At 46.2% G+C, this 13,526-nt stretch overlaps 1 protein-coding gene across 1 annotated transcript in view; it reads right to left on the reverse strand.

Moving 5' to 3' along the window:
- Positions 1–12,238, reverse strand: part of LOC122417087 (dual specificity tyrosine-phosphorylation-regulated kinase 1A) — a 74,326-nt gene extending 62,088 nt beyond the window's left edge. The window contains exon 1 of the mRNA XM_043430347.1: positions 11,726–12,238. Coding sequence (XP_043286282.1) covers positions 11,726–11,740 — 15 coding nt within the window. The 5' untranslated portion in view covers positions 11,741–12,238. The remainder of the gene's footprint in view (positions 1–11,725) is intronic.
- Between the last annotated feature and the right edge of the window lie 1,288 nt (positions 12,239–13,526).

A 13,526-nucleotide genomic window follows, 5' to 3' on the forward strand; every position in this document is an offset into this window, starting at 1 on the left:
CCATGGTGTTTATAAGAAGGCGGATGGTGGAGATATACGGGAGTGAGGACGTTTTACGAGAGTTTTATGAGCGTCATTATGTATCCTGGTCTGCTCTGCTCTCCGGCATAGTGGCTCGCTGACGCGGAGTCTCTCGGATTCTGTGCGATTTCATTGGGGCCATCATCACGAAAGTCTCCGCGAGCGCGACGTATTCCCGAAAGGAAAAAACTGAAAAATAAAAAAAACTAGAAATTAAACGAGGATTCGCCGCGAGCCCGGAGCCATTTTTTCCCTCGAGTCCCTTGTTAGTCACTCGCAAAGGGCCGGAATTAGTGCGGGAGCGATGGCTAATCGTTGTAGCCAAGGTGAAAAAAACAGTTGCCGGAGAGCGGGCGGCAAGAAAGAATGGCTGAAAAAATAAATATTCCCAGGACAAAGTCCTGGAAAAGAGGATCGCGAGGACCGATTGAAATATTTTCGAAGCAAGACTTTGAACCGATTTCCGAGGAGAATAAAAGGAAAAGGAGGGGCTGCAATATAATCTCGAGAAATTCTTGTCAAATCGAGGCTTTATCGGCGACGCATTCGGGGCCGCGCTTTTTCTTCGCACTTGACGTTGAGAACTCGGAATCGATTTTCTCGCCCGACGCCTCACCGTTTCGAGGCCTAGAGACGGATTTTTTTGAGAGAAATTAGGAGTCGCGCGCGCGCGCAATCGCTCGCTCCAATCGGTAGAACGAGGAATTCTCGAGCCCGGTAATCGACACCAGCGTAGAAAATAAGCCTCGGCGAAAACATTCGTTTGTGGATACGCAACCGAAGAGGCGAGAGAGAAAGCAAAAGATAAAAAGAACGAGAGAGCTCATCATCGTTTTGAGTGAAGCAGAGAATGAGAACAAGAATAAAAGAGAGAAAAAACTAAGGAGTCCTTCGAATATTGGAGCAAGGGGAGAAAAGTATACGAAAGAGTCATAAATACAGGGACCATCGAAACGTAGAAAGGAATTATCTTTCTTGCTCTCGCTCTTTCTCTCTTTCCACTTTATCTCATTTCTCTCAATTTCCTTTCTTCTCTCTCTCTCCGATCTTGCTCCAAGTTCTCGTCGTTTATCCACTCTTTCGCCCTTTCGGTGTGTGCCGAGAAACCGCGGCACCTTTCATCCCGTGTCTCGCCTTGTGCGCCACCCCGGGCCACGAGTAAAAAAGCCCGAGAGAAAGAGAAGAAAGAAACTTTGAGGGGGGGAGGGAGCGAGTGGCGGGGAAAACGGCGCCGCGTTTATATACACTTGCCCGGAGGAGACACTTGCCCTCCCACGTATACTTTTTCGTCCTGATGAAACGAGAATATCTTCATCCTCTGGAGAACACCGAGTCAGCACACACAGTTCCGAGTCCCCTTTTTTTATTCAATCAATTTATCATCGCATTATCATTGCTCTTGAAAAAAGAGCACCGCGCGCGAGAGAACGTTTTCACGACGGATTATTTCCAAGCGCGTACATGTAATTAAGCTTCACATTATTTCCGCGCCCCCCGCGCCCCTCTAAATTTCCGCGCACTCTCTCATCCCGGGCAAATTCAATTTGCTCGTACCACAATTTCATACATTTACGATCCGTGTTTCTCCAGAGGGATATTCTCGTAAAAACGGTACCCTATCGATGGAGATTCGATAGAGAGTATGGACGAATACCGTTTTCTACACTTTTGCGCGAGAGAGCTTCTCTCCTATCTTCCGTTAACGAGATTACAGTCTTTTCGCGAAGCCCGGAGAGGCGACGAGTCTCCTCTCGCGGCGCATGCGGAGAGGATTCTTTAAAGGAACGTCGAGGAATATCGATACCTTCGCACATTTTTCCCAAACAAAAGGGCGTAAAAGTTTAATACGATAAAAGCCGAATATGGCTCTTTGATATTTTTCTTATCTTCGGGCTCGATGCGTCTACGTGTCCGTGTATCACCTCCCCCCGCCCCCCTCCTCGGTTTATTCAGTCGTGTGTGCGTTGCGGATGAAGTTACGCTGGAAGGTGTAGAAACGCATTGAACCGTAATGAGGAGAAAATTAGTGGCAACCGTTGCTTCTACGCGCTTGATTTCTTCGTGTAAAACGATTAGCTCAATGGCGTGCCAAGAGATACTTCCTTATTCAGGCTCCCTTGTATATCCACGCCTTTTTCATTGCTCCTTGTTATTTTCTCTCCCCCCTCGGCCTCTCACTTCTTATCCGCATCCTTTTCTCTTTCTCTTCTCAATGAACTCGAGAAATTGTTCGAAAGCGTGTATACGCTCGATCCAAAGATAGACTCTATCTCGACGCACACGATAAAATTTCCGGCTGCTGCCCTTCAAAGCCAGCGATCCATAGACGAGGATTATGGGCACGGGGTGAATTGCACGGTACGTGCGTTTATGCACACAGACACACCTGGACTCGAGAGTGATTCGCGCGAGCTTCGAGTGGTGCCAGCTCGCGAGATTACTATCGCAGGATTATCAAACGCGAATAAAAAGATCCGTTAAATTGAAATTGTGCTGGAATTCATTCGAAAATAATCGAGGAAGCATCACTCGTTTTTGTTCTTTACAAAAATAATCGCAACTCGAAGAATTTCGATGAGAGAAGGAAGAAATTTCGCTACTTTCAAGGTAAAATGGGCGGAATCGTCGTCTTTGGATACGATTTCAAGAAATCGTGGGCACGTGAGGTTTTAAAAAATATTGTGAGATAAAGTCTGTTGACTAAAACAAAATAAGTACGACGAAGAGAAAAAAATCTTAATGAAGAAATAAAATTGCATTAACGAGAGCACTTGCAACGATCTTTGGTCTCGTGTCGCTTATTTGTTTTTGCGCGATACTGTGGCAAGCGTGACAAAGCAGAAAAGTCTCGAGTACGATGGGAGAGGTGCAAGAAATAAACTTCTCGTTCTCACCATCGCGGATACTTCGATTTTATAGCCCCTTCGAGAATCGAGAAATCGCAAAATGACATTCGAGCCTGTGCTGGAATTCTGTCCCTTTTTTCTCCTCAACAAAGTGTAGAATTTGTTCCTCTCTTTCAGCCTTTTTCCCCATTCGTGAACGTCTTTTCTCGCATTCAACATCGGAATATACATTTTTTTCATTTACGAGCGACAGTAAAAAGCGCAAATTTACGAAGCATTGTTTGAGAAATTACACGACCTCGGGGGACAAAAACGTTATACGTGAGAATCTTCTCCGCACTAAACATTTTTTCGTACCATTGTCATTAAGCTTGTTTCCTCCGATATTACACTCGTGCGCGCAGGGAACTGCGTAAAAATATTCGCAGACTGCGCATCTACTCTCGATCGAACGAATCAGTCTCGAGCTTTGCCAATATTTTCTATTCACCTGGACGTTGAAGCAAGTCATTTTAATTGAACCGTACGGGGTCAAATTCTCCTGTCTAAAATACCATACCCCGGTGAAGCTCGCGAGCCCATAGCTATACCTATAGAAACCCATAAACCCGACGTATATAAATATATAAAAGCGAATCAAACGTTGATTTGAAATCTGGTGAGTTTCTCCTCTCGGCGTATACGCGTCAGGGTTAACCGTTAATTGAGCGTCTCAGGTACACGATACGCCATAAAGGGCAAGAATTCTCTCTCTTGTTCTCCACCGTATTGAAAAATTATGAGCTTTATGGAGTATGAAATTAAGACGTGAGCCAGACTCGGTTTTCTCTTCCTCGCTCCCTCCTTCTCTTTCTCCTTTTTCCGTACGCGTTATTTTAGCGAAAGCTGATTCGAGGCGATGCTTTGACCGCGCGTGTATGAATAAAGGTACCGCAAAACCGGAGGATAAACAGAGGAGCTAGTAGAATCGATGAAAAATCCACTCGCTTTGCAGCGAGTGCATTTTCAGCGAGAATTTTCTCCGCCACTTCTGCCAAGCGACATGCTCCCAGTGAATTTTGCACGACGAGGGGGTGTAGCAGTAAGTAAAGGCAATCGATACTAGTCGAGAGCTTGTATAAATAAAGCGTGCGAGCACCGGGCGAGAGCTCTTTGCGGAGCAAAGCCTCTCAAGGTGTATCCGCGCAGAGCTCGGTATAAATAAGTCACGGAGGTCTCCGAGTCAATGAAGAAGGCGAGGGAGAAAAGGGCAAGGGAATGGGAGGGGGAGAGAAGGAGAGAGGAAAAGACGGGAGGAAAAAACTGGAGGAAAGAGAGCGAAGGCGCAGGCGAAAAAAACGAAAAGTGCAGGGAAAAATTAAGGCGTTGCGTGCTCCGGCACACGAGAATAGTGCACGTTATTCGAGAGCGCGGTCGGTTCGTAAGACGAGTACCCTTTGAACTTTTGCTCTGAGAAAGAAAAACGTTTTTCTCAAATCTCGAGCGCCTCAAGTCGCAATCGAAATTTTTCATCGATATTTTCATATTCTCTTATTTCCTGCCCATTCCGAATGAGATCCCCCGAGAATCGAAACGAATATCGAAGCCAGGACGGGATTTAGGAAGTAGTTAGAAAAAAGCTCGAAGATACTCCGAGGATTTACAGTGACTATGAATTTCAAGTACTCCGAGAATGGATCATATATTTACGAGAGGCTCGAAGGAAACGTGTTTGAGATATCCGCAGAAACAGCTGAGGGAGAAAGAGCAAGAGGGAGGGCGAGAGGGCTCGGATATGCTGCAGGTCTTTTACCCTCCCAAGACCTATGCACTTTCGACCCCCCGTAGTAACATCAAAGGCTCCTCGAGATAGGTTTATTACACGAATCGCGTGAAACAGTACGCTCCGATGTTCTACGTGACTGCAATTACATTTTTTTTTTTATCTCTCTGCATTGAGAACAGATTTTTCATGAGAATTTCGATGTATATTCGCATCAAGTGTTCAGCGAGTTTTGGGCCGACGCGCGCGCGTCTTTACGACGTTGAAGTTTGCAACGTCGGAGTCCAACGAAATTATGTAAAAAAAGCTCGATAATTTCAGTAAATTTCCAACTTTGTTTTCTAACGAATTTTCAATTCGTAGTACGACGCTGAAGTTTCCAACGTTGCAGTCCAACGAAATGAAGGAAAAAAACGTTTGTAATTCACCAATTTTTTGTTTCACGAATCGTTGGTGCAGCTTGAAAAACTACGAACCGCAAATTTGGCAGGGAAGAAAATAGGAGAATTACTGGAATTATTGGAGAGTTTTTTTCGATCATTTCGTTGGACTCCAACGTTGGAAACTTCAGCGTCATATTCGTAGTTTTTCATCCCGCGCCAATGATTCGTGAAACAGTAAATTGGTGAATTATACGAATCTTCCTTCCGTGCATTTCGTCGGACTGCAACGCTGCGCAAGCGTCGTCGCGTCATTCGAAGTAAATCGCATAAAACATAGTCGCGTGAGTTTATTTGGCAAAACCGAGAGGCACTAATTACTCGAGTAATTGTGAAGTCGCCGTCGAAAATACACGCGTACGTGGACACGAGCATTGATCGACGATTATTTCGTCCTTATCGAGCGGGACGCAACGTTATTGATGCAGCCAACATACGCAGCGAGATTTTAATGAAGATATACTCGGCTGTCCCATATAAATAATTCTGCATAATAATATTATTTAGCACTCGCGAATTACCCCCCTACGCACCGCAGGGATCGATTCGATATCGGCAATTGCTCTTTTTTCATCGTGCTTTTTCCGCAATTATTATTAATTATGCCTCGAGACGGCCCTGAGGGGACTGCCTCGAGATCTCTGGGCCGGGATCGATTTACAGAATAACGTAAGAAATATCTCGTTCCCCCGAACGCAAAGAGCTTTCGCTTCCTCGCGCGATTTCTCATTTGTAGGATTTTTAGAGTTTGTAACCGAAATAAATGATTGATGGCTCGCCCTCGAGTGATCGGAGACTCGGAATGTTTCGTACCTTAATAACAGTGATTAGGAAAGAGTACTAATGAATTTTATATTCTCTCCAAATAATAAATGTTCAATATCGTGAAAAAAGTGAGTTCAATTACGAAGCTTGAAGAAGAAAAAACCACGTACATCTCGATTCGATTTTAGCCTCATTTTATTTTTCCCTTTCGATCAAGGCATAATTACAAATTGCCATTAATCATTGGCTGATTACTCGCGAGGCCCCGAGACCTCGATAATTCCCCGATGCCTGGGAAAATCCTTTCACGTGTATCCCCGAGGAAAGTTTTAATTTTATTTCCCTGAAGAGCTGCTCTCGACGTGCTATTTTTTCGTAACGTCAGACTCGTTTATATGCAAAGAAAACTCCGGTTGAGAGGATTCGTTAAAAAAGCTTCTAAGCAGCCTCTTCCGATAATGACGCGCGGGAGTGAGTTTCTTCGTTTCTATTAATTATCGTAAATTTTTATACATTTTTATCCGATTTACGAGACGTTTGATCAACCATCGGACCAATTATTAATCCCCCCCCATCGCGATCCGCAGGCGCGAAAGAAACTGAAATAGTCACATCGCGATCTCGCGAGAGTTGGCGAGAGCGCTCAGAAAACGATATAAATAAGAAGGGATAAAAGAGGGAGGAACGATTACTGGGAAACGATTACCCGCACGATTACCGCTCTGTCGGACGTTTAAAGCGACGTCGTCGTTTGAATATTCGAGCAGCCAGCGAGTTCTTCCTCTTCCTTTCCTCCTCTCGCTTCGCCGCTTCATTTCGCTCACTTATTTTTTCGTCTTATGCGTCGACGTCTCCGCGCGAGCTCCCTTGCACTTGTGAGGGCATAATCGGGCTATTTTCTCTCTTCCTTCATCCCCTCTGCATTCCCACGCACTTTATTTCTGTGCCGCGCACCCGCGTTAGATCTATGTAACACACTTATCAGGCGCGTCGTCGTGTTACGCTTTCGCATGCTTACATTATTATTAGGCGCTCATATACATTCTTTTTTTGCAAATAAATGTGAGTCTCATATATAAATTAATGCTCGGGGCGACTAGCCTGCACCTCTGGCTTTTCTCTTCGAGGAATTCGCTTTAATTATAGCAGTTGTTATTCGATGAATCGAGCGATATGCGAGCGCGCTCAGCGTGCTCTCTCCATTTTTTCGTATTTCGATCTCATCTGCAGGATTTTTTGTCACGGTTTGCACCGGTTTAATGAGAATCGAGCAGCGTTTTCATTGACTCGTGACAATTTCAGTTTTAAGGAGTGGGAAATATTTTTCGAAGAGGGCCCGAATTTGGGCACGATTTTCCGAGGTTTGTCGGTCGATCGAGTCGAAAAATTTCGACAGCGCGCAGAATTCGTGCCCTTTCATCTTGAGGTGGGGAAAAAGCGGTGGGCCTCGGCTGATTCGACGAAAAAAATCGACGAATGACGTTTTGAAATTGGCTTTTCGGGGATAATTGATTTTTTTTTTTCATTCTTCGGACATCGCACGATGGCTACGAGTGTGTAAAACCGGAATGGCGAATTCCGGAATAGCCAACGATCGAATTCGTAACTTTGTGAGCCCTTGAAACGTGCATGAAAATTAGCTGAAATGCTGGGGACCTTAATTTTATGGCCGAACGACCTTAAGTGCGAGTTTTGCTCGCGCGATTACAAAAGTGGGGTAAATTCTATCGACCTTTAAATGCAGCTTACTTTCGTCTCGTTCTTAATTGTGAAGGAACATCCAAGTTGATTGGACGAATTAGTTTGAGACTCGTTACTTCTTTTTTCCTACAAATTAGTCGGCGCGATTCGCTACACCGCAGCGTAAAGGTGAACACGAGCTCACCCGTAACTTACTCACGATATTACACACGGAGGTCGGGACGCGCACACACGGAAAGCCGAGCCAGAGAGAGGGAGATTTACTTTCGGTACGTTATAGACGTTTGCGTACGGTTACCTGTGTACGGAATCACGAAGAATCGTGACCGATCGATTGGCCACGGCGTGGACGAGCCACGCGCGATATTACAGTGTTTAGACGTGTAATTCCAGTACAAGATCAGATTTTATAAACAAAAAGTAAAGGGTAAAGAGAAGAGAATTAAAAATGCGACATTTACGTGATAAAATGCCAAGAGAGCGTGAAAATCCGATCTCTGAGGAATCAAATTAAAATTACTCATTTTTCTGGGCCCCGCGGTGTATTCCTGTTTTTCCATCGCGGGAGGACGAAGAAATAGGAACACAACGGATGAGGAGTCGTTCACCGACTGCGAGGCGCGCGTTTCGTCTCTCGTCGAAAAAATTCTCGAATCGTGCGCCATAAAAATGTTTCGCTCCGTTCTAATTGAATTAACGCGTTAAGTTGGACTCATCGTCAAGGGGTATATTAACATTGTAAAAGAAAATGTAGAAAATACGATGGGAGAAGAATCGCCGAGGGCGACCCAACGGGAATTATTAACATATATTATTTACATTTTTATGACTCTTCTTCCCCGCTAAATAAACATTTCTCAAACGAAATAATTTCCCCTCGCACGTCCATTTTCCCGCAGTTTCTCTCCGCTCAATATTGTACGCCTCGCAACTTTTGCTCCGCGGAGTGACTTCTTCCCTGTATTTTTTCTCCGTGGCGTTAAAGAAAGCAAAAGACACTGGGAGAGGTCCGACGCGTCGGAGGGGGAGGGAGAGAGAGAGAAAAAGAAGTTTGCTCGCGCGTTCCCCGGGATCTCATTTACAGTACAAATTAGTTGTAGGCCGGTCCGGGCATCTCTTAATGGTCGGCCAGCACGCAAAGAGCGCTTAGGGTTTAATGAAGACCGCCGCGTTATCCGTGACGAACCCCCCTCATATTCTGCCCCCTTATTCTCGTAGCCCGGCGCGTTCTCGCCATCCAAAGCGCATGCGGCGGCGGTGGCGGCGCGGCAACCCTCCTTTGCGCCTGGGGTATTCGAGGGGTAATGTGTGCCAACAATTTGCCTCGATGTACATGCAATACGATCGAGAATAAAGTGTCGGAAGGTCCGACAATCGCGAGAGTCGGAGTAGTGACGCGCGAGCGGGGGAACGCGTGCGTTCTGGGCAACAAATTAGTTGACAACATTAAAATATGCGGCGAGCATCGGCGAGTTGCCTTAAGGTAGACATGCCCGTAGCATCGTATTATTTTATGGCTCTCTAAATTGGGTCGATTTTAACTTCCTAATTAAGGATATTACCACTCTAAATTCATGTCAGAGTTATTTATTCGAAATTATAAATACACACCTTTTCTACTCATCTTTTGCGGCGAATGAAATAACAAGCCATTAATTGAACGGGGATCCGTCACCGCGACTGAACCCAAAATTTCATTCGTCCCTGGCGAAAACGCTGGAGTTTTTATGCTGAAAATCGCTTTGGAGAGCGCAAACGCGGAAAACACGAAAGGAAATGGATCGAGAATAAAGGATTAATAAAAAGACAAAATGCTATGAGAAGAATGGGCCGAGGCAACAAGACACAAATGCTGATATGAGCAAATGGGATGTTGCCAGTGCTTATTTTACCAATTTCGTTAAATCTTTCATCTAATTTATCTTTCATTTTAAAGACCTTCGTTGTATATCTATTATTGTTGTTGAGTACGTTTTTCATAAACTTTGTAAGAAGCGTTCATTCGTAATATGGAAAGATATTTTCTAAGATAAGATAGGACGAACCCTTTAAAATTTGATATTCGTGTCAGTCGACAATACGCATCTGTGTAAATTTCAAGGCTTTCTTAAGAAAATCGTTTGGTGGACGAGCTACCTTAACGTTTATCGCAGAAAACGAGTTTGTTTGCATCCGAGCGAGATTTCCATTAGTCTGAAAAGCTCGATGAAGGATTGAGGGCTTAAAAAGCATGGGGCGCGAGGCGAGCGTTCAGCCAGGGTTTTCCAACGTCATTTTCGATGGGATTATTAATACGCGTCGCGAGATTACGACGGGAATGAAAAGCGATGCGGGAGGGCGGGGACTCGCAGAGGAGTTTCCACCGAATGAGTTATATCCGAGAGGAATTTATTCGTTTTAGGTTGACCCGGGCTCTCTTTATCGGTTATTCGAGCCTCAAGAGTGTGGGAGGTCGCGTATCATGGCTGGTGTAAAATGTGTTTTATGCACGTAGGCTTTTCACAGTCCCTGGCTATACACGGTGATAGTGCGTTTTCTAAAGCTTTCTCGCTCGCGCGTGCGCGAGCGAGAAAGTCGACGTTTTTCGTACCTACGCACCTCCTTAAACGTTCGCGGTGCTGCGTGTGCATATTTATATGCCACAAGCTGGTATCGAGCCGGCGCATATATGCGCGCGAACGGCACCTAAAGACTCCGGTGAATGCAAGTTAAACGAAGATTTATGCCGCGCCGCGTAAATATAAACAACAATATGCAATCTCGGCTCATTGTCCGGCAGCGGGAAGGATCAGCGCGAGCAGCGCCAGCTCCCCGTGCGCGAGAGGAGACTCACTCTCGCGTGGTTCTTCGGCAAAGCTCTCGCGCGAACGCGAAACCCGCGACTAATATGCCCGCGGCCACGCGAAGCATTAAAACGTCCGGGGGAAAAAGAGGCACGGAGAGGGAGGGAGAGCCGTGCGGAGTTAGCTTCTCAGTTTCCTTGACCGCCATCAGCGAGCTTCCCTTTTTCTGCGCCGCATTTCTTCCTCCTCTTTTTATCCCCTTTTCTTCTCGTTGTTCTCCCGAGCGCCCGGCGAACGCCGCAAAGCCACACAGGCGCAAATTCTCTACGAATCGATCGCGAGCGTAAACGTTCCGGGAGAACAGAAAAAACGAAACAAAACATCCGCGTATAAAGTATAACCTCCGCGGGACGATTTATCGCGCCATTATAACGTTTCCGATTTACTGTTCCAAGCCATTTTCACGACGGCGGCCGGTACCCCGGACGCGTAGAGCTTGACGGCTTTGACAGACCCTTTTTCCCATTTGACCAATCGCAACGATAGAGCGTCAGTCGCGGGTCTGGGAACTCGCGGTTCTCGAGGAACCGCGTTTTCTCATTTCCGGGGAGACTCCAAACATATTCAGTCGCACGGAAAACAAAATTGCCTCAAAGTCACTGAAATTTGACGCGCCGTCAGACTTCGTTGGCACTAAAAACGATCAAGGATTCCACGCGGAGCCACGGATATTTGGGAACCCAATTCAGTCGTCGTGCTCAAAAAATCACGAAAATCGCACCGAATCGCGCATCCTTGGAACCTCGAAAGTTTCACGCGGCCACGAAGGACGTCGCGTGGAACCACGCAACGACGTCGATCCAACTCTCGCCTTTCGGAGTCGTAAGAACCATGGAATCACGAGTATTGCGGAAGCGAGAGCACTCAATGCCGTTTTGAGGGACTCGGAATCACCTCGGAGAATTTGGAGCAACTCCCCTTCGCATTTTGCCCTTCCAACGGAATTTCTCGACTCCAAAGAAGCAGCATGAAAATCGAGAAATCATTCCGTTAATTTGACATTACGAGTCAATTTAGTTTTACGGATGTTCGCAACGCCAACGTGATTATTTTGCAGGCGCTCATCGACTCGGCAATCTCCCCGGGATAAAGTTCCTTCCCGCGTGAGTCAGCAAATCTTGCACATTTTTTTGTATTTCATTTTGTATTTTTTAAATAAAAGTATATTCTCGAGCCGGGGAGATCTTGATTAGCGGGTAGGATCGAAGCTTATACACACTTTGATATTCCCGATTACGGAGGCCGGCGTGCGCTGGAACCGCGGCAATGCGTTTATCTGTATTCATATATAGATCGCTAATGAAACAGTAGAATAGACTTTGATCGGCGAATGGGCGTTTTACTTACGCTCATGTCCTCCATACTGCAATTTCCGGAGCTTCTTTAGCACATGCAGCGTTTCACGTGGCTCCGTGCTTGTGTTATTTGTTTTTAAAAATTTTTTATTTTCCTTCTTTCTTCGTCGACGTTAGTAAGACGTTTGCACTTTTTCCTCCGTTTCTCCGGCTCTTTTTAAATGCTTGATCCCCGCCCGTGGTACTTGCCACAAGATCGCGGCGCCGTGCGAAAACGAGCGCGGCACACGCGAACAATCTCGCGAATATCTCACTCCCACCAAGTGCTCCCTCGTATTGAAGCGCTTTGCTTATTCAGAGCTTTTATTTTCGCTGTTTCTCCCCTTTCCGCAACACAAAACTCGCCTCCTTTTTTCAACGTAATCACTCAATTCTCCGATCACGATGTGCCCGCTCGCGCACGATTCTAAATAATCCAGAACCTCATCGCACTTTCGCTTTGTCACGAACGTTCTCGCCCGGTGGAGGCTATTTTAACCGCGAACGATCCAGTACGCCGCGGGACTATCCCGAGACTCAGAAATTCGAGGGGTTCAAAACGATGGCGATTTCGGGACGACGAGCGCTCGTCGATTCGGCACCGAACCGAAAACGACCTCGTCGCACAAACTCATCAAGCGCGAACGACATCGTCTGCACAAGCGTTGAACTCTCACCCGCAGTCTCGGCGCCACATTCAACGAATCACGCGCGCACGCCTGAGCGAGCCTTCACGATAAAAACAACCGGCACATTCTCACTTGCGGAGAAATACGAAAACGGCGGACACAACACTCGCGCACTTGGCGATCAACGCTGACGAAATATCGTAAATAAATAAGTTAAGATAACGAAGGAGGAGCTATAAATTCGCTGATTTATCGCGATAGTAATTTATACTGATTTGGTCGTCGCATTATTAGCACGACTTCAAATTATGAAGATCTTCCCCGCGCTTACGAGCATTCACAATTAATCCTTTTCTTCTTGCCGCCACCGCAGCAGCAGCAGCACGCCCGAGCCGAGCTTATAATTATTTATCATTTATAAATATTGATACGCAGTCGAGGCAAGCGATTCGGGAATCGATGCCAAGTTTTTTAGCCCCGGGCTCGATGTCCTGCAGCTTTTAGGATCGATAATATCCGATTAGTTGTTCGAGACAAAAAACACTAGCCTCTAACATCCCGACGTTTTCGAGGAGCAGGCATTTTTTACTCGCGATCTTTACCGAGAGCGGCCAAGGAACTTGGCGTAAAAGGCGATCGTCTTCGTTTGAAAACGCTCGGCTGGAGCGAAAAATCGTTTGAAAAAACACGCACGCACGCGCGCACACACACACACACACACACGGAATCTTTGTCACTCGAGTATTAATGACGATATAGAAATGGGGGGACTGAGAAAAGGGAAAAATATGTTTCGTACGGAGCTTGAAACCCGCTGGGATCCTCGCCGGTTTGTAACTCGGCTGTTTTATATCGAGCCTCCTCCTCTCGCTCTCGCCAAAGAAGAGACCACACACGCACGCACGACGAACCCCTTTCGGAAGCTCCTCTCGCTCAACGCACGATACAAACGTCGATATTTACAAAGTTGATTTCAAACGTTTTATATATATTTTTTTTTTATTATTTTTACGAGAAATTCGTATCCCTCGACCTCGCCGGACAGTGGGAACGGTGCACTCAAAAATCACCCACTGCTCGACGACCGCTGACCGGGACGACCGCGAATTCTATAAAAACACTGAATCGGACGAGTCGAACGAGCGTGCGAGGCTCCACGGATACGAAACGCTCGTTCGCACGGCT

The sequence above is a fragment of the Venturia canescens genome, chromosome 10 (genome assembly GCF_019457755.1).
Source record: "Venturia canescens isolate UGA chromosome 10, ASM1945775v1, whole genome shotgun sequence".
NCBI classification, from domain to species: domain Eukaryota; kingdom Metazoa; phylum Arthropoda; class Insecta; order Hymenoptera; family Ichneumonidae; genus Venturia; species Venturia canescens.